Genomic DNA, 23,329 nt, shown 5'->3' with positions numbered 1-23,329 from the left:
TCTTTTCCCCCAAAATTTGATAGATGCCCACGACGACGTCTGTAAACCGGCTGATGTGTGAGTGAGTGTGTGGGAGAGAGGGGATGAAGAAAGGGATAGAGAGAGAAAGAGAGAGGAGAAAGAAAGAAATAGAATAAACCAATTTCCTTCGGAGACGACCCTCGCTCCTCCGCGCGTCATCGTCATTAACCACATGGGTTCAAAAATGCGGTTTTGGCAGATGGAACAACGCCGTCACTGCGTCGGCAACGGTCGTGCAAATAGTCGTTGCTCGTTATAGATCGAACTTACGAGACTCCGAAGAATCGAGTGATATATTTTCTAAGGACTGCCGGACATTATCTAACCGAGAAATCTATACTGGCGTGTCCGCCACCGAGCATTGCGGTCTCGACGGGTTCCAAGTGGTTTCCGAGCGGCAGCTGACTACAGTATTAAATACGTACACACCTGGCCCTCGTTCTCTCAGGGGTGCTCAAAATCGCACACAAACAATTTAACAAAAATCGTCGTTCGGGCCGGGACAGCACAAGTCGAAAAGATTTTGTCGATCGGCGAAAAGAAGGGTGGTGGTGATGGCCGCGGGTCGTGTCCGTAGCGCGGGTATCTCCTATAAATATGTACCGCGGTGGAAGTGTTCGCGTCGCCGTCGTCGCGGGTGCGGGCAGTGGAGCATTCGGTGGGAGTGAAGAGCCACACGGCTATTAAGGAAAACGCCGCCGCCACCGCGTCGTGTATAAGCAGCCCTTCTCATCGCCGCCGCCCACCCTTCCCACAAAACCGCTCGCGCTCTCTCGGCAACGTTCCGATCGGCAACGTGGCAACCACTCGGCGGTGGCGACGACACACGCACGCGCACTCACTCGCACTGTTACTACTACAACATAACTATTATTATTACTACTATTACTACTACTACTACTACTACTACTACTAATACTACTACTACTACTATTAATACTACTACTACTACTACTACTACTACTACCACTACTACCACTGCTATTACTATTTACTACTACTACTACACGACGTCTACACGGACAGCGGTCGTTCGGCATTGCGTGCGTGCGCCAGTGTAAAGACGCCGTGGGGCGCGCGTACGTACACCGACACACACACACAAACGCACAAACGCACAGTCTATCGCCGGCGGGTGGTGTACCCCGTCCACGAAAACGAGATTGGAATTACACACACACACACACACGTGTATTAGCTGTCGCACTCGCACGCGGTTCAGAGAACGCGTTTCAGGGGCGGCAGCAGACACCGCCGCCGCTTGCTCCTCCTCTTCCCGTTACCCGCGTGCGTGCGTAATCTCACGCCGTCGTCCTCTCCCCACCGCCGTCAATAGGACTCGTCTCTTTTATCATTATTATTATTATTATTATTATTACGGTGTGTGGTACACTCTCGCGCACACACATACAAACGAAAACGAACCGTCTCGCACACACTGGCACGCGGGCGGCAGCGGTCGCGGCAACACATGTCCGCGCGTGAGTACGTCATACAGAGCGCACCGAAAAACACGACGACCGTCCAGCCGCGCGAGCGTTCTATGCTATCGTTTCTGTTACCACTCGGACGCGCTTTCGACCGCGCCGTGTACGTACGCGGCGGCGGCGGCGGCGGCACCGTTTATAATTTATGAACGTAATATTTATGTTATATTATTATTATGTGTACGTTCATTACCTACACGACCATCATCGACGGCAACGCAAATATTTTAAAAGACCGGACGAAGATATCGCGAAAAAAAAAATAAATACATAAAAACTCGTTTCGTTTTTCTCCGACGATAACCAGTCCGCGTCGGCTACGTCGTGTATACTATTGTACGCGTTATCTAGGTTATATTATACATATTATAAATACACGTTATATTATGACGCCGACGTCGCCAATACACGGACGATGAGACGATTCCCGAAACGGGGACTGCTCGCCGTTGTTGTGTTTCATCGTGTTTTTGTTCGGCCAATTCCACAATTTTTTTCGCTTCGAGTATACACGTCGCGTATAATATACGATCCTAGGAATGCCGTGTCGAACGTACATACATATTTATTATTGACGAAATAGTCAGCAAGTTTTGTAGTTTTTTAAGAACTCATTCGTAAACTGCGCATGCAGAAGTTTGAATAATATTATTATATCAAGGAAAATAAAGAATACGAACGTGGGTTACCTAACCAAGATTGTTTTTGATATAAACTATTTATCCAATTTCTAAAGGTTATGCTTGGATAATAATATTGTAATTTTCAATCGAATATAAAACTATTAGTTTTTTTCAAATATGATAATATAACGTAAGATTATTATTATTATTATTTTTTTTTTTTGATGGGTGCATTACACAAAACTGATTTCTGAAAAAAACCTATTACCTAGTCATAGGCAAACGAATTGAAAATATTTTATTACTCAATAAGTTTAAAATTACATTTTTTTTTTTATAATTTGATCAATATAATTTTTGTACAATGAGCATAAAATGGGGTTAAAAAAAATTCATGGCGTGATTCTCTTGAAGAACTAAAATAATTTAATAATTAATGCAAATTTGTATTCAAAATAAAACCACACTTTTCTATTTAACTTAATTTTCAAGTATATTTTAATTAACAACCATTATTCCTTGTTAACAAACCTAATACTTTAGCCAATAAAATATCGACCGTCACTATTATATTAATATGTACTATAATATTATGCAGGTACGCTCTAAACCGTATGAAAATAAAATTGTCAATAGCCTTAAAACTTTACACTGTTTTTGGGGTCTTATAAAAAAAAACCAAAAACGTAATTCGTGTTAAACACTACATTATGTAATGTTGCTACATAATATTATACATAATCGTTGAAAGCACGCAAAATGTAATAAACAATTCTCAATTATAACAGTTACTCTCCCCACACCCTACAGCGGTAACCCTTATTGAAATGTCCGTACCAAAATTACACTGATGTGTATAAGGCGCGTATAGTGAATAAACGGCTGAAAAAGCGTCAACGCGTGAAAAGCACTGAAAAGTGTGTGACCACGGTGGGCGGGTACAGTGTGCAGTGTGGATCACCGAACCGATATGTTACGGAATTCGCGTGTTTCCCGTATTTACCGGCAATGCTCTGGAACACCGGTGTACATATTATTATTATTTCACGTAGTTACACATCGCTGTCCGCGAGGTTTTATTTTTAATATTTATTTTAATCTATTCGCTAAAACCTAAGCTTTATTATTTATTCTGGCTTTTTGTTTCGACCGAAAAAAAGAATGAAAATTTAATATATTTAAAAAAAAAACGAATTACCATTAAATGTAAATTTATGTTGAATATTTATCAGGAAAGTATTAGTGAGGCACTTAACATAATTAAAAATATTCAAATTCTTTCATTGTTAATATAAAATGTATAATATATGAAAAATTGTAAATGCACTTTGAGCGGAGAGAAACCGCGTTCGGGGATTGCCGCTGGGTCGTGCGACAATAATGCGATAGTGTAATCATATATGATAATAATTAATAAACTACTCCCATAGCGGTTTTAGCTCGTAATAGTTGTTATAGCGATCATTGATGTGTTTTATTTTTTAAATACTCAACGTGTCGGTGTGTGTTCTGAGTGTAACGCACTTGGTAGTATAAGGTGGTCGTCCCGTTCAAAAGCCACTTGTAATTGGTAACTTCCGGACTTGAGTATATATATTATATATGCATTAGTTGAGTGTGCCCTCTCGCAAAAACTTATTAGAAATGCGCACGCCCTTCATTTCGTCAAAAACCGACGAAGGGTGTTCGTGCGTGCGTGCGCGAGCATCAACAGCAACGAGAGTGCAGTGCATTCCTTCCTTAACTATTGCAGCTGTTGTAAATTATGGCAACAAATGCATTATATTATGTTTTCGGTATTTGAATTTTTTATCCAGTTTGGTGATATACAATACCTATATATACAATTAAATATAAGTTGTTGCGCATACAGTGTACACGTCATCAGTGATCTGAACGTTATGAAAAAAAAAATAATAATTTTTTTTACCTTATAAATTTCTACTCGATGGTGCGTAAAATAATAATATCTACTCAAATTTTGTACTACATAATGTATTATTGTTATTATTTTCTTTGTGAGTTCATACAAAAAAAGGAAAATAATAATAATACCGACTAATACTGAAACGACGACGTACTACTATTGTTCGATTGTTCACTAAATAAAAATTATATAACAAAAAAGACATTTTTAAATTGGAATTTGTCTTATTCATTTACTCAGAACATACGTGTAAATATTGAATGAAGACTCCATCGTTGCCTAATTTATATTTTTTGTACATTGTACATTGAATAAACATCTACCTACGTTTTGTCTATTATTAACGGCAGGTCGAATAATTTGCATAAGATTCTGATGGAATTTTCTATTTTTTTCTTAAAACATGTAGGTTTTCATAAATCATATTTAATTAATAATTTATGACAAATCGAGTGATTTTTTTTTCGATAAAATATATTTGTAATGCGAAAAAAAATACAATTTTATGTGTACTATTTTTGAACAGTATACACTATCCAGTAATGCGTTTGGTGGGTTATTTCTTCGTATAATACATTATAATATTCACCATTACTTGTTCTAGAGTATTCAATTAAGTAAATTAATTTTTGTGCTAATGCACGCGTGTAATAATTGTATAAATACTTTTAAATTTGTTGTTCACATCATGTATATTCTGAAATTCTATAGGTTTCGGCTTAAAAAATATGAGATAGGTTTAGGTACGCGTACTAAGCGAGTGATAAAATGATTCGATGTTTTTGTATAAAAAAGTGTACTCGGAATTTAAAACGTTCTTCGTTTTTATATGAAATGCAAATCGACAGCAGTCAGCAGCAATGGTGACACGATGACGACAAAACTAAGTGTTTTCCATTATATATATTTATTATATGTATTTCTTTTACACGTTAATCCGAGGAATTTGTATTTCAGAAAGACTAAACTCGATATTTTCTCGGAATTGCTAAAGTTTGCGTGTCCCACTGTGCATGTCGACAGTGGTATAAAACTGATCAAATAAATCCGCTTTCCTTTTAATATTGCTATTCCGGAAAATATAATAAATAATATATAACCGGAAAACATTTTTTATTGGCGAATTCAGCTCTTCGATGACACTTGCTTGTCCAACGTGTACAATATTTTCACTTAAATTTTGGAACGGATATGTACACTGTCCACAGTTTAGACACAACAAATTCATTTCTTCGTTAGAACAGTATACCTATGCTCAATAAGTCACTATATAATATACATTATATACGTATTATAGCATTTATAACTTTTCTTTGTCAGACCCACGGACGTTTTAACTTTTTTCACGTTTAATCGTTTATAGTCCTTAAATATCTCCTATTTAAAACCATCGTAAATCTGCGTAACGATGAAATAAAAACAAAAACTATTATTCCATAACGCGCTCAGCTGTTTGTGAAGTGGGCGTGTCATTTTTCTGCGTAGTGAGTCTCATCGTATTATTATATTAATACTATTTCAGCCCTTGAGCTGCAATACCTATAACAACAATTATTATTACCTATTGGTATTAATATTGTTAATAAAAATACATCTCACACACCCATTTCTGGTTTAATTTGTACTATAATTGGAACATTATAAAATTGATGGTCGTACATCCGTTTCCGGAAAGAAAAAAATTGCACACAAGCGGTGAGTAAAAATCCGTTATGTGTATAGACATAATATATATATATATATATATATACATTAACCGGAACTTGTAAATAGCATGCCGTTCGGCGCGGGACCGGTTCTTTTTGTTTAACAATATTTTTATACATATTTTAAGAAAGACACACAGACGCGCGCGCGCGGCGCACGTCATTAACATAAAACCAGACCATTATAAAACGACGACGGTTGTGTTTGCGCGTTTATATTATAATGCAATGGAAACTTCTATATTATAATGTATTATTATTATTATTATTATTATTATTATTATATACATATAATACGATACTTATTTATTACTAAAAGGGTACTATATAATGCACTACGAACAGACCCGGCCCGGGCTTACGCGACACGCAGCGTTGCCACGTCTTGCGGCGGAGGACTGCTACAGCTTGGCGTTATATTATAGCTGCGTATTAAATATATTGTGTGTGCGGTTCCTTTTAGTATATATATATATATATATATATATATATATATATATATATATATATATATATATTAATGTACAATAATGTCAGCGCGCGCACGGGGTGTTGTGAAAACACATTATTTCACAATGTCGTGATATGTCATTCTGTATTTATATTATACATAGAGTGATTCATTAAAAATCGATTTTCCTTTGTTTAGAGACTTGCAGTCCTGTGCCACAGTCCTTATATATATTCAAATCCATTATAATATGTTATAAAATAATAATGTAATCGCCGTCTAATAAATCGAACCAACGGTGTTGTGTTGACCTGCCTGGTGGGGCTTAAAAGTAGCAAACACACTGCACAATATGACACTGCTAGGATCAAAGTTAATATATTATACATACTTTCGTATATATTTATGATAAAAAATGGCCATTGAAATATTATTCTAGGGATTAGAGTGCCAATACAATTCTGTTTGAACATCTAATTAAAAAATTGAAACGCCCACCTTTAACGAAATCTTATCTGCAGCTTCATGTTTAGCATTTTAAATGCGTTTCGATTGGGTTAAGTTTTAAAAGATATACCCATGTGCCTAATTTTTATAAATATTTATTTAGTTTTTTGCTCCATTACGGTATATTAAATATAAAATCATCAGTCTGAAGTTAAATATAAATAAATAAAAACAAGGTTTTAAAATATTTTTAATAGCATTGTTGAAACTGGTTTTGCCTTATGATTTTCGTTACATTCCTAATACTTGTTAGATTAATATTATGTTTCTAAAATCCAGTCATTATCAATAGTTTTTATAAAATGATTATTTTGTTTTTTTAAATATACGGTAAAAGTCTCTTTTTATTTTTATACATTTTAAATCTTATCCTACATACTATTAGACATTAGTTATTTTGCAACTAATTAGTTTAAGATTTTTTTCCATAAGGAAAAAAAATTAACATATACACATTAATATGATTTAATATTTAAACGAATTATAAAATAAACAAAATGTTATTTTCGTTGTTTTTGATACTCAGAAACTGACAATAGTCATCTTTATAATATTCATAATTAATAAACTAAAAATAGTAAAAATGTTTTACTTAGAAATATTATTTTATTTAAAAAATATTAATAAACTGTGATAAAATCAAACAAATTACATTAGATATTTAGTATCTACATATTTAATGATTTAATTAATTGTTTTTACAATTTGCACATAATGTAAAATAATACCTATAGCTCTTGACAACTTGAATATTGTGCAAGATTTTAAACTCTTTACTTAACAAAATAAACATGATAAAATGATAAACTGCATTTGATTATTTTTGTAAATACAATTTTATCGTTTTACTTTATCCTACATTATTATATTTATAATATCCATATTTACATTAGTGTTGAACTAATATATTGAGGATCAGTGAGACTATTCAAAACGATGTAAAGTTTCTTGACTGAATTAGTGGTTGAAGCATTCTCTCTTACATAGTTTAAAAGTGTAATTATATATATATATATATTATTATATTTTAATTAATGACAGTTATACTATTTTTATAATAATAACGATTGGTTTCTGTATTTTTTTTTACTTTCTAAAATAACAATATAGTAACCGTACATTTTCAAAATTCTTAAATCAATTTTTGAGATTATTAAAATTAATTACCATATGTAGATATAAATTGTAGTTTATATTTAGTACCTATTCAATTATTTCAATTTTTAATATCATATTAAATTAATATTTATCTCTTTAAATTGGTCACGGAAAGTTAAATTAAATATAATTTATGTTTTAAAACTATACTTAATTTTTCTGTTTAATTGAAAACAAGTCTATTTATTATACTAGGATAATATATTAGGTTAATGCTGTACACCTAACCTCCTGTTTTAACTAAGGCACTAAGCACATTAGCAAATGTATAGGACCTTGGATAAGAACGTCTTATTTTAATTAGAATTTAGAGTCGTATATTAACTAATTTATCTAGTTGTTTATTAATATATGTTTAGTATATATAACTAGTGCTCAACATAAACTTATAATTCCTATTATGTTGGTATAATTTTAATAGCTATACAAAATAAACATTTTAATATTCAAGAATTCTTATCATAATTTTATCATAAAATATATAACTATGGATATAAAAAGGTAAATATCGTTAAATTACAACAATGCATCATTAAAATAATGTGTATATTTATTTTTATTTTTTTTTGTCAAAATATTATAATTTTTATTTTTTCTTCTTGGTTAACAAATATATTAATAAAATTCCAAATAGATTTAAAATAACCTAAAAATGTATAACGTGATGTACTACATGTTATTTAATTCTATCGTAATTGTCTGTTTAATTTTTTATATAATTTTATAATTGCTGTTTAAAACTATTAGATTTGCTTCGAAATCAAGGCTGTGATATCTAACAAAACTATACACACAAAAGTGTTAATATATAATAAAAATGTAAAGGTTTTTGAATAATATTTATTTTACGTTTTATCATTTTGTAAAACTGTAATATAGCTATATAAGGTAACACTTAATAATTGAAATATGATCAATGATCATGTTCCACTATTTTCTTTAGTAAAATTAACTATTTAAAATTATTAACGAAACAAACTCATCCAATAATGATAGACTTAGTATTTACTCGATTGTAAGTTTATAAGTTCATATATATATTTATTTAAAATTTTGCTTGTCAAATGTTTTGAGTTGAATATACTAAAATGTTAATGCTATTATAGGTACCAGATTTTAAGTGTAAATGTTAGTATTTCTTTAATAAACCATAATTTCTATGTCAGCATAAGAGTAAGTAATTTATTAGTAGTTCAAATTCATTTCTAACTATTTCTCGTTAAAACTTTGTCTGTAAGTCTGCAGATTAATTGCAATGCTTCAAGTCTGTTTTAATTAAAATCGAATTACCCTTTAACTATCGTGCATATTAGGGATATTATCATCTTAATGGCATTATTTCAATTTAATATCAAAATAATAGGTTCTATTATATTGAGTGAGTTTCGTTGTTTTTTTTACTATTTAGTATTCAAAAGTAAAATTCCTTCATTGAATATTGGAAATTTGATATTATATTAAAATTCTTCTTAAAGAAACCACCCATATTATAGTTCGGTAAGCATATTTTTATAAATTATATTCGTTTTACTGAATGACATTTATGACAGTTTCGCATTCGGCTTAACCTTAGTTATGTCTGTTATTTTCATGTCAAATACAAGATACGGGTCGTAATTATTCGATCGTTATTATGATTATTTTTTAATGAATTTAAATAGTATTTTGTGGTATCTTGTACAAATATACTATATAGTTAGTTTAAATTTTTAATGTTGTATTCGAGAATGTATACATAATTACCGACTACACTGACATTTATTTCCTCAATTTGTCGAGCATGTTTCACTGAATTAAAATGATATCTATATAATATTGAAGTTCCACGCTATTGGTGTTTGAACAAATTCGTCTGTCTAAAAACACTTTTTGTATACACCTCCGTCAATAATTGTCGAAACATTTTTCTATTAAACTCTAATAAAGGGATAATTCAATGTATTATAAGTATGTATTAGTTTAATATTACTTATAAGTAGATAGGTTAATTTTATGATATACTCATATCCGAAAAACAAAATTGAGTATTGGATTGATTTTTAAGAAAATAAAATTATGATTTAAATTATTTTGTACATTATATATTTGTATATTATAGTATATGTTATACCGTACAAGTATTTTTGGTATTATGTAACTTATTGGAGATCTGCTGTATAAAAAAAGAAGTGTTTAGCGTTAAAATATTTTCACAAGGACTCAATGTGGTTCACTCATAACATATAAGACAAATATAATATATAATATAATATAGTATATAATATACTATGTATAAGGTGGTTTTTTTTTCATGCAAGACAATTATCATACTTTTCAGTTAACCTTTTTTGTATAATTTAAAGCGTAGATTCACTTTAATTATGTATTATTTTTTTCTCATTAATTTTTAGTTATATAAAATTACAACACATACATTTTTTATTAAAAAAAATATATATATTAGACGTTTAGCTATCAACGTTTATCGTACATCAAACCATATGATATACAAATATTTAAATATATTTTTTTCGAGTTCAAACTATTGCGTTGGCTTCGTTGAAGAAAAAAATCCTCGGTTTATTTTTTTATCATGTTATTAGGTACACACGTGATGATAACGTACTATAAAATAATACATTATATTTTATCACAATATTGTATTATAATTTATAGTGATGGCGAAGAAGACTGCGTCGTCGTCGCCGTCGTCGCCGTCACCATATTCTGCGTAGCAGGGCGGTGGCGGTCGTCGTCGTCGTCGTCCGTCGCGTACGTTTCCGTGTCACGTGACCGCGAAAAATATACAGCCGCGTCGTCGTGTGTATTATGTTGGAGGAACAACTGACATTTCGGTCGGCGGTGGCCAATATTTGGCGCGTGCGTTCAACGACCTCTCACTCGCTCAACGACTATCACCACCGTTTGTAGGGGTTTTTTCTGCCCCCACCCCCTGTAACAGCCATCAGTTTTCCCGTTCTGTCCGTCCGCCGCCCCGCTTACCAAAGTACACACACATCGTGTGTATATATATGTATAAATAAAAAACGCACAGAGCGGCGGCGGTGGTCGTGTCGTGTCTGTCGTCCGCAGGCCGCGCACTCGGCGATGGTGATTCATCCCCTGTTGGCTAGCTCGCGCGGCTTATGTGCCCACGTACACACGCGCGCGCAACGCGCATCGATCCGAGTCGAATGCACACGTGGACGCGCGGCAGCGGCCTGCTAGCGATTTTCATGTAAATTTCCTCATCCCCGCGGCCTAATAGTCATTTCTAATTTATCGCTTCACTCCGCGCTCCCGCTCCCCGCCGAACACAAAGTTATCCATAACCAACCCCTATCGAACTACTACTACTACTCGCCCGTCGTCGATCGCCCGCGCCGAACTGCACACATCCCCGACTCCGTTTGGCCGCTCGTCATCGTAATAATGCTGTACTGCGTATATGTGGTGCTCTTGCAGGCCGTTTGGGGGGGGGGTTGGAGGAGGTAACTTTTTTTATTATTATTTTTGTATGTGTAACGTGGAGAGGGGGCGTTAGGGCACACGTGTTGTGTGTCGTTTGTTCGTTATTATTTATACTGAGCAAAAAAAAAAAATAAATACTATACAGCAGGACGATGTAATATATTATTATTATTGTTTTTTGTTCTCGTTCCTACATAATGCGTTTATATGCACCGCCACTCTCGTTTTATATTAATTTATTTATATTAATAATAATAATATATTAAAAATAACAACGATATTCTGATTACGCTTTTAGCCCCCTCACCGAGTAGCGAACGTGCTCGGTCATAGGCCTTTCGGCTCCGTGCGTACGACATCATTGTTATAATAATTATATATTATACATACGCGCCGCGTTCTATCCGACGCGCGCGTGTCCATCTATCGATCGGCGGACGTGGATGATGACGATGATAATAATTTCGTTTGGACACTGCGTATATTATATACGCGCCATGCAGCCTTACCGTGTTTTTTTTCGTCTAGAGCTTTTCTTTATGACGACTGTGTGCGACAGCCGTTCCTCCTGCGTACCGTAATTAATATATTATAGCACTGTCTTGACAGTGATTTTGTACTGTGTGCGGCATCAAGTTTTTTGGTGTTAATATTGTTTCGGCGGGTAAAACGGTTTACGAGGTGATTGCGAAACACGCGTTTCTCCGTCATATTTCCTATCCTCGTATTTGAGACTATTATAGAATTTTGGTGAAATGATTTTTGTAATCACTACGAGACGGACAATTATATTATAATGTATAATGTAAAATAAGATAGAAAAATTTGTTAGTACTATATATATTATGTTATATTCTTATACATGGCTGCGTTGTATTGTACGAAAATTGACTGTATGGGTACTTTTACAACTGCCTCACGACTTTCTTTTTGGCGTTACTAATGTATCAATTACACTGTCCGGAAATATTTTAAGAACTTATAGTGTTACGCACACAATCAAAACGAACATCTTCACAAACTGCTTTAATATTAACCGTGTCAGTACAATATTCTTTTGGTTTTATTATTTCATTTATAGATCTTTTAAATTACCGCTATATAACCCGTCTATACGTTACAATAATTTTTATTTGATTTCGATTACATATAATACAATATATAGTTATACAATAAAATCTAAATAAAGAAAACAACGTTCCGAAGGGAATAAGTGATTGTATGCAAATAAAAAACTATTAAGCGTAGTTTCAAAGGTCTGGCGTGATGATTCGTGTTTATTCTGAATTTTCTATTCGATTATATATTGTATGTGTACTTGTTATTTCATATACATCACAAAAAATACCAATTGGTTATAACCCTGCATCGATACCCGCGCTTTCGGAGCTGGAGATTCGGCCAAAAAATGAATGATACGTCTTGGCAGTTTTAAAATATTGGCTCAGCTTGCAAATTTAACAGTCGTTAAAAATTCTTATCGGCCACCATGTTTTTTTGTTTTTTTTTTTTTTTATCTGATGCTACCAAATTAATGCGTTCCGCACCGGTTCGCTTCGTCCGCCTTCTGTATAAAATAAAGCTGTAATTCGCATTGTCTTTCGCGATATACATATGTATCTATTGTGCCAGAAGTCGAACCACTATATATAATACTAAATACGTTATGACTTACGACATTCAAAAACGCACAATTAGTTCTGCTAGTGATGTTGTTATATAACTACTATAATAATTAAAAACCTTTTCCATGAAAATAAACATACACTTGTGTATACAGGTAGCGTGAAAACACTCGTTGTAGTCGTCTTGTTTTATCACTAGATAAAATAATTTATTATATTTGTATGTGCAACTTTCAAGTTATGAGTCTCACATTTCCGCGAGGCACCGTGCAAGCGAAATTAAGTAGGAAAGGGGTTGTAAAGTCTTCGGGCAAGTTTTGTTTTGAGCACGTATACCAATACGTGGTTGGCGTTTTTCGTATATATATAGGTACATGTATATTCGCCGCGTGTGCCACATCCTTCAAAAGTCTCCCGATCAAAAACAAACGGAACCATCGTATATTTAAAGCTTTTTGGCTCCTATTCCAGACATACTTTGTGAATATTTGGCATCGGGCGTTGTTGGCCCGAATATCCGAGGTTTCCGTTTAAAAACGTACATGGGGACCGGCCCGGCCCCGGGCGGCCGCTGCAATAGTGAGTATAGTTGGCTAACGGGGAGGTGGGGGTTCGAATGATTTTGGCCAGAAAACGCTGGCAAGGATTATTATTGAAAAGTGGCCAGATGGGGTAGAAGGGGGGCACCGAGTCAGAGGCAGTTTATAGAGAGAGGGTCACATCGTCGTTTGGCAATACGATTTCAAAGTTTGGCAGCTCCAGGAGTACGCGTTCCCAGATAAGAACTCAAAATTTGGCACTCCGCGGTGCGGATAGGTGCGCGGTTGCGGCGTTAGGTGTTTTCGGGGAACGCGCGCCACGTATTATCGTGTGCTTAATCGTAGTCGACGGGGCCAAAGTCTCAGTGTATATAGTACGTACGTGGTGTGTGTTTGGCAAAGTCCATCGTTTAGAACGTCGAAGCGCTCCTTTTTATACTACGATAACTAAGCGCGTGTACCAAATGTACGATGTGAAGCAAGTGTTATATTATGACGACACTGTTTCTTACTGCATCTTCACGGTTATTGTTTTAGGTGGTGCAATCGCGCGCTGCAATGAATTCTGATATACCGTTGTTTTCTGAATTTTCTCGGTATTTATATTACATATATATACAGCATATTTACACCCGTGTATTACATGATGTAGTGGAGGGTGCAGTAGACAGCTGATTATCGGCGGCTGAGACGAATATTCGCGATGCTGCGGTAAGGTGGTGGTAGAAGGGACGTATACGCGTGTTATCCGGAAACGGAAAGAGAGACGGCGAAAGACCGCCGCCGCGCGGAAGAGAACGAAAACAACAAACCGTCGACTTTTACTACGCTAACCCCGCTCTCCACACCCGCCTATCCACCACCGATGACGGAGCGTTCCCTCCTCGCCACCGCCACCGCCTACTCTTCTTCTCTCCGCTTCGGATTGCATGACCTCGCCGTAATACGGACCATGCTTCCCCTCCACCGCCTCCGCCGCACTCACCTTGACACGGTTTTCATTCACTCTTGTGTGTATATATATATATATATACATACACCACTGTATAGTATATACTATATATATATATATAGTACATACTACGGTGTCTACAATACTATTTACGTGCCTATGTATATATATATGCGTATATACACCGCCCCTCTTGCGTATTTCGGTCCATTCATCGTATATATACTCCATGGCTGACTGCGTGTGTTAAAATATCTCCGCGACCTATGCACAGTCTTTCGAACGTTCGTCTGGTGCTATATCCGTATCGATACACCCACAACCCTGTACTATAATAGTAGAGAACAATATTATTGTGTATATGTAGCACGCGGGTTATTATTGCAACGAAACGAAATATAACGTCTAGTACGTTCGACACTTGACGAAAAAGAAAAATATTTTTTTTTTAAATGTACGATATTGTAAAACAAATAATACGAAAAAAAAGTCGTACCCAGATGTGTGTGTGTGCTTTTGCGGCGCTGCGGCCAGAAAGTCCCATAAGTGCCTGCTGGCAAGCGCGGCGGTGGCGACGGCGGTGTGTAAAGTATCGCGCCGCCCCTCGGACTAGAGATCAATACGCACCGAAAACGCGTGTGCACGGTCGGTGTCTTTTTTTCCATCGTTATTACTATTATTACCGACTACTTATATTTTTTTTTAAATTTAAATTTTTATTATTCGTCATCGCCCCGTCGTGTGGCTGGCGACGTACTATTATTATTATTTTCATGAGTATAGATACGCATACGACACGATATCATATGATCACGGGCGTTTAGTCACGCGTGTTCGAGACGGCGGACAAAAAGGATTTTTTGGGTTTAAATACAAAAATAAAGACTGGTAAACCCGTCGGAATAATTTTTTTTTGTATATCTATCAATTTTTGTTCTTTTCCGTGTCCACTTCCTTTCACGGTCCATGTCGACCGTGGTTGAGACTACATTTGTGTGTGAGAATACCATCTCGTCGTACTCCGCGGCAGTGGTGCAACGTTGCCGGTCGTACACGACCGTAACTTTTTTACGTTATTCAATATTATATATAAATATATATATATATATGTATGTATGTATGTATGTATGTATATAAAAACGCGACGATGGCGTCGTCGTCGGTCGCGGGTGCAGCGGCGGTGCAGTAGCGGCCGCGGCGGTGGATGACGACGACGGTCTGTTGGTGGGTGGGTGGGCGGGCGGACTGGGGTACGATGGCCTTGACACGGCAACACGGCCACTGAACCTGTCCGCCGCCACCACAGCCGACACGACAATAATGACGTCACTTTTGTTGTTTTTTTTCACTCATTTTTTTTTTTTTGTCGTACATAATAATACTATCATATTGTCGTAATATCACGACACGTACGTGTGCGTGCACACACTCACTCACTCACACACGTCTGATATAATAATATAATATAAATAAACGTACACGGCCGCGCGATGATCTGTACCGGACGCGTTGTCATTCCGCCGCGTGTGGGATGCTGCGTTGCCGGTGCCGCACGCACGAGACACGCACGCGTCAAGGACGTCCGTCAACCAGGTTTCCGTGCCTTGTTTCGTGTTATCATTACGCGTGCACCACACGTGGTCTCTGCCGGCAGAGGAAGATGCATATGTCGGGGCGGATGAGGATGCAAATGCCCCCCGCCGGAGTAGAACGTAAATGTCCCGGCGAGGCGGAGGAGAACGATACAAATGCCGCGTCGGCATTTGGTATATACATATATTATAGTGCGATCGGGAGGCCCACGGGGGGAGGTATTTCTCAGTCGGAGACTTTTCGGACTTCAGCGCACGTGTACGTCGTCTCCAGGACCGCCGTCGTATTTATGTAATATGTACCGTTGTAAATTGTTATTCGTTTTATGTATATACCTACACATATGCGAGAAAATAATATGTTATACATAATTACTGTTTGTATTCCAGTGTGGTTTTTATGTTGAAAATTCCATTACTTGCTCCGTGACGACGAAGAGAGGAAATCAGACCTGACCTCCTTCTATATATTTACAAGTACAATGCTTAGGTATTATTGTAGGGTCACGTATTGTAGTTTTTCCTTTGAACTGCACCTCAGCGACAGAAGACCACCTTCCCCCCACCCCACCCCTCAACACCGACCAACCGATCAGGTTCTGTTGGGCGTGTATACGACCCTATATATCTTTTTCTTTTATGTACATGTATACAAAAAAACTTTTATATATTGATTAACAACGCAGTCATTTTTCATTTGCTTTTTCACTAAACTGTCGGTTCTCCGAAATTCCTCGGGTCGTATATACCGCGTGGTAAAGTATAATATTGTATATTATATACAGCCCTGCAATGGTATAGTTAAAAGAAAGGAAAAAAAATGGCTTTGGAAATCCGTCGGTGTCAATCTTTGTATTGTTTTATAATCCAAGTAATAAAGCCGCACCTCGTTTTTATTAAAGCCCTAAAACAAACGTTGAAAATTTAATGTCCCCGGCTCTTTTCTTTTGCTTTTATTGCCGAGTTCCGAATAATTTACAATGCCGGATCAATAGTCCTCCTGGGTCTCCTGCACGTCACAAATCCCCCAGACAAATGCATGTGAGAATCGCGTGCGCACAAGTATTATCCCAATATATATATAATTTATTATTTATGTATGTGTTATGTACGCGTGGTACCTATATATACATATATATAATATGCTTAAAAAGGATTTTTAGCATCATACGCTTGCGTACATTCATCATACGTTTTATCGTTGTTTTTCGTATCTTATACAACACCACGCCGCGACTCATCGTATCGGTATTGTATAGGCATCGTATAAATCTCTTTAGATAGTTTGAAATTGCAAGTTTCCGCGAAATCCTCCTCTTCCCGGCCCCGTGATTGTAATATACTATTATATAGTGACTATATAATATTATTATTTCTATACGTTTTAGTATAGTAATAGATGAATAACAATTATGCATTTGTGGTGTTTCAGGATTCCATCTTAGCGGAGTGGTGTGGAATCAGAGACCAGGATCGCCGTCATACAACCATCCTGACCAAGAAAACAAAACACACAAAGTGTCGGTCAGCTTCGACAGGTAAAAAATAAATAATTTACATGATATAAATATTTCAGAACACGACACGATATTAAAATTATTATAATATAATCAATAATTGTCTTAATAATATAGAAACGTGTATATATTATCATGTACGCAATTATATTATATTATTTATCACGACGTCGTGTGTATAACATACCGTCATCGAATGTTAAAATCCTGTACATAATAAAATTATAATGAACTTTGTGTCGTCCGACTTTTTTTTTAATTTTTATTGTCTACGCCTACTTTTAAATTATAATATATTATTATATTATATTTTATGCGATAGGTTTGCCGCTTAGAAATGTATCCGTTTCATGATTACGAAAACAAAAAGGATATAGGGGAACGACACGCGTGTATATAATATTGTGTACATCCGTGTAATGTCGCGTACATATTACTCTTGTACGCGTATTATGTAATATTCACGTCATTTAATATAGCTTTATATATTATTATATGATATGACACTGTAGAGTCCGAATGAGAGGAAGAAAATACCTACGTAGTCTGTAGCACATTTTTTGTTTTTTTCAAACGCTCAACGATATGTTTTATAATTCGCGTTTGAAAAGTGTTATTTTCTTTCTCATCGACGATACCTCAAAATTACATTATACATAAACCTAACCTGACTTACAAAACCCAACGCTAGTTATACCTAGGGTTGGATTTTAGAAGATCACCACGTCCATTCGCGTCGTGATTGAAACGAATTTTTTTGCTCAGTATCGTTATGCAGTTGAATTTTAATTATGTTCGTGTAGCAATCGTTTTGAACACAAACACAATTTAAAATAAGCGTGCGCAGTGCGGCAATGCGCGCGCATATTATAGGTATTTGTTCGTATATTAGGTACTTGTATTATTATTATTTATTACGTTGATTTACCATTTTGTATTTTCACCGTGTATCGTTTATTATTTGCATAAACTATAATATTATTATTATATATACCACACACATATAAATACGCGTTTTGCATGTGCTCGGAACATTCTATTTTCAAGGTATAACTGTTTTACGCGATTCTATCGAGGAAAAAATTGTTTGATATGTTAACAAACCAAACTGTTATGTGTAAAAGTACTTTTTAAAAAAACTTAAATTTTATTTGATTGAAAATCCATCATAATCATATTATTATCATCATTATCTCACTCGGTGGAATACCTACCTCTATATGAGTCGAGAGAAAACTTCGTTTAACCTCTTACTTCTCCAAACGGTATATACAGGTATTGTGTACAGTGTTTATTTTTCTGTTATGCGATCATTTCGATTGCGAATTTAACAACGTTTCTTTGTTCGATTTGATTTTATGATATTTTTTTTCTGTTCATGTACAGGTGTAAGATAACGTCGGTGACATGCAGCTGCGACACGAAAGACATATTCTGGTGCCCCCACGTCGTGGCCTTGTCCTTGTACAGGATACGGAACGCGGACAGTGTCAGGCTCAGGGTCCCGATATCAGGTAAAAAATATTTATGCATTACATTCGATGACGACTCCATCGTAATTTTTATAATAATATTATTACTTATTATATAATATAACAATGATTTGATAATATTATTGTGTTGCCATGCGGAAGCTCGTGTGATTCGCGCTCAACGGATGTATGTGAATTTGTAATGTTACATTACTACATGAATGTACCGTAATGTGTGTGACAATAATTATATATAATATCATATACCTCTATAATATACACATTATACATATGACACCGTAAAGGAATATATTGTATTAAACTATAAAGTATAAATACAATTGCGGACACGTTCGATTTCATGAACGATGATAAAAACAACAATAATATAATGATTTAATATTATTATATTATTATAATATATTATCTTAATATGGTGTTCACACGCAAAATGTGAAAGTCTTTGAGACAATATCAAAATTGTTGGTTTGCAATAATTATAAATACGAACAATACGCGGACCAGCGGTTGTTACGACTGCTAGGTAGGCACTGCTATTGTTGAACGGGAAACCAACGTCTTCTGGTTAGAAAATTAAACGAAATCGTATAAGAATAAATTCACCGAGAACCGTGAATTTAAATGTGCCAAACCAAACCCATAGTTCTATTCGTAAATTTCCATCTAAACGAGACTTAATAAGTTCCATCTTTTGATTGTCACCGTAGTATAAAGAAACAAAATAAAATAACATACTGAGCAATTCTTTTATCAAACACTCATTATTTCAAAATTCATTAACATTGTTATAATTTTTTGTTTTTATTTTTTTGAATAACAACTTATATTTAATTTCATATTCATATACTGAGTATTTTGTGAGTTATAACTAAATCAATATTTAGCAGTTTGTTCTCATATACTATTCTACCCCGCTGACCAAAACTTAAAATAATATATATCATACAAGAGTAGGTTAAGACTTACAACATTTTTATATTAAGACTTTAGTATTTCGTTTTAAACAATCTTCATTCTTCGGAAATGCATAATTGTCAATTTTTTCTTTAAATATTGCAATTTATTCGAACATACAAATACAGTAAAACTTCCATATAACGAACTTCCATTTTATGAAATTTTTTGTTTAACGAAATATTTTTAAGAAGTATGACCTTTATTGTTAATGAATAAGTAATTCTATTTAACGAATTACTCCATATTACGAATTTTTTTGTTGCTTATTTGACTTCGTTGTATGGAAGTTTCGCTGTATATGTTTTATATACATGACACTAGTTATGTATGTTGGTATCCCTGGTTATATAGATGAGATTAGAGAGTAATAGTTTTTCATGTTAAAATGCTAATTTAAATACCTAAGAATATCATAACGACTTCTATGGTTGACAATATACCTATACTTATAATATTATATCTACCCACGTACATAGAACTGATTTAAGTATTGAAAAACCTATAGCGCTAAACAAGTTGACCGAACCGGACTAGGTTCTTTTTTTAGGACAACGACTTTGTAAAAACAAATAAATAAAACATATGTATGAAAATTAATTTCTCCACAAAAATGCACGTGTTCAATAAATACTAAAGTATTTATTTAAAAATAAAATTAAGTACTAAAATGAATAAATATTTTTTAGGTGTCTACAGATTTATTAAAGAACATTTTTGTAAGAAAATTGAAGTGTTTCTTTTTCGTTTACCGCTCTTAAAGAATATTAAATGAGATCGATTTTTTTTTTTTTTATTATTTGACGCGTATTTATATTGATTATTTCACATTTTCACCAGTCAATTGATTCATTTTATATTAGATACTAACGTATATACGTATATATATGCATTATACATAGAACATTTCCTTTTTGACACGCGAAGACTTGTTTATTCGACTGAAAAACGTTCTTAACCACCCTATCTCCCCCTGTTGTGCACAGCGTAAGTCACAGAGTGAGAAAAATTATTAGATTTTTCATTTGGAAACGCTACCGGAGAATAATAAAATAAGCTGCAAAAAAAAAAAAAACAATAACCAAAACTCTTTTGATTCACTTATGAAATAGATATTGCGTAATTGCAATTTGTCGATCGTTATAAAAAAGTAAAAAAAATAATCAAATAAAAAAAGTAACCACATCAAAACAAGCCTTTAAAATTCCGTTTTTAAGACGTTTCAGTTCGGTGCTCATTGGTGGCAGCGTGGTTCGGCGGTGCGGTGACGTCGACGGGTTGCGTAAAACTTATGATACACACCCGGACACATGGCGTAACGCCCGTATAAACGCTACCTATGAATTTTTTTTCAACAATATTTTCTCGGAGATGTCAATGGTACATTGGTTTTAACCTCAATGTTTTTCCCCATTCTTTTCCGATAACAAAATAGATTGGTCACGGGACCAAAACGAAACTGGCGAATCCAATATCCTTTTCGAATGGGAACCATCGTTTTGGAAAATAGAATAAAAACAATCTAACATTTTTTTCACTACTATTATTTATAGAAATTTTTAGAAGTATAAATATAATCGTATAAAGTATCTGTTGTCGCCAAAAAACATGAAAAGCGCACGAATGAAAAAAAAGGAAGTTGTTTTAGTTGTCTGTTAGCCATCATAATATATAAATATACATTATGTTTCTACCTAAACTTAAATTTGTGTGTGATGCATTATTGTGACTGCGAAATAGGAAGTCAGGTTTCCGAAAAAGTCTTGGTATAATTTAACAATAAGCAATATAATATTTTTTATCACTTTTTGGTTCTTATGTACTTACTACCTATTTGAAATCACGGTGGCCACGGTGTGAGCAGAATAATGTTTTTTGAATAATTTTTATAATAGCATTAACTTTGTGTATGTATATGTACATTTTAATGTTTTTAAAACTTATAAAACAATTTTATAATAGCCACCAATGTGGTTGTAAATAAAAAGTTTTCATTATAGGTGGTAATATCATAAAAACTGCTTTTAAAACATTAAATATAGTTAAAAAAAATATGAAGTGTATTTACTATTGTTACATATATGAAATAGTCAGTTTCCTATTTTGTATAGTTTATTATAGTTATATAACATTTACTGATTATCTACTTAAGACTCTGTTCATTTTTACATACTATTATGATATACAGTTTATTCAACTTGGTTACGTATTATCAATAATCGTTAATATTTCCAATTTACTAATCTAACGTAAAAAAATAATTTTGTGACAATCTTCATACAATTTGTACAATAAATAAATAAACAAACATAATTTAATAATTTATTATAATATTAGTTACAACATTGCGTAAGATATTTATTTAATGGTTTATTTAATATGAACAAAAATGTTGACCTTATAAACAAAACGTTTGTTTAGATTATACGGCATCACATTAATTTGTACTAATTTTTATTCATTAATTAAATATCACATATCAATATTTTTATTAATGTTCTTAAAAATATTTTATATGAATTAACTAAAAGTCTGTGGTAAAATTAATAATGGTTGAGGAATTTGATTATTCTTTTAATGTGATTTAGCCAATTAATTTACTTTTTGTTGTTGATTTGGTCATTTCATAAAATTACTCACAATAAAGTTCATAGTTTATTGATAATGATTTGAATTCAATCTATCCTAATTGATATTATAATAGGTACCTCGGATTCGCCTAAAATTGTTATTTTCTATTTCTTCATTCTTCTATTATAAATGTTAAAAACCTAATTGAATGATGCTAATTATACACTATATAGTAATATAGTATATTGAGTGTACAAAGTATAAGTATTACAGGCGATTATAAAACGGCCCAGAAAATATGGGTATAAAAAGGTACATTTTAAACTCCGACCAATTTCCATCAAACCAATTTCATTTTAAAGCCAAAACTACCGAATATTATGTAAAATACAGATTGAATTAATTATGTAATATTTTTGGTTGATATAATTCCGCAGTTACATCTATAATAAATTATTTAAAATTTAAAAACTAAAAAGAATTTCTGCGTATAAAATCGCTTAAAAATACAACTAATTCAAAACAACAAACCATAAATAAATAGAAATAATTCTCGATTGGAAAGAAAAAAATTAAATTAAAAATTAGTTCTATCAATTTGTTTGGGTTATTAATGTATTATGAATTGGTCTTATATAGTTCCAGGAAATGCTAAATGATTTTTAATGATACATTGAAACTGTTTATAATTAATATAATTATTTATAACTACTCGTTGTTTTATAATTCTTTATTTATTTAATATTAATAAAAATA

General features: G+C 33.8%; 1 protein-coding gene across 1 annotated transcript in view; it reads left to right on the top strand.

Moving 5' to 3' along the window:
- LOC113556274 (zinc finger SWIM domain-containing protein 6-like) overlaps window positions 1-23,329 on the top strand; it is a 53,751-nt gene that overhangs the window by 5,442 nt on the left and 24,980 nt on the right. Inside the window, exons 2-3 of the mRNA XM_026961126.1 lie at window positions 17,471-17,576; window positions 18,942-19,069. Of these exons, the coding sequence (XP_026816927.1) occupies window positions 17,471-17,576; window positions 18,942-19,069 (234 nt within the window). The remainder of the gene's footprint in view (window positions 1-17,470; window positions 17,577-18,941; window positions 19,070-23,329) is intronic.

The sequence above is a fragment of the Rhopalosiphum maidis genome, chromosome 4 (assembly GCF_003676215.2).
Source record: "Rhopalosiphum maidis isolate BTI-1 chromosome 4, ASM367621v3, whole genome shotgun sequence".
Classification (NCBI taxonomy): domain Eukaryota; kingdom Metazoa; phylum Arthropoda; class Insecta; order Hemiptera; family Aphididae; genus Rhopalosiphum; species Rhopalosiphum maidis.
This window is presented reverse-complemented; position numbering and strand designations above follow the sequence as displayed.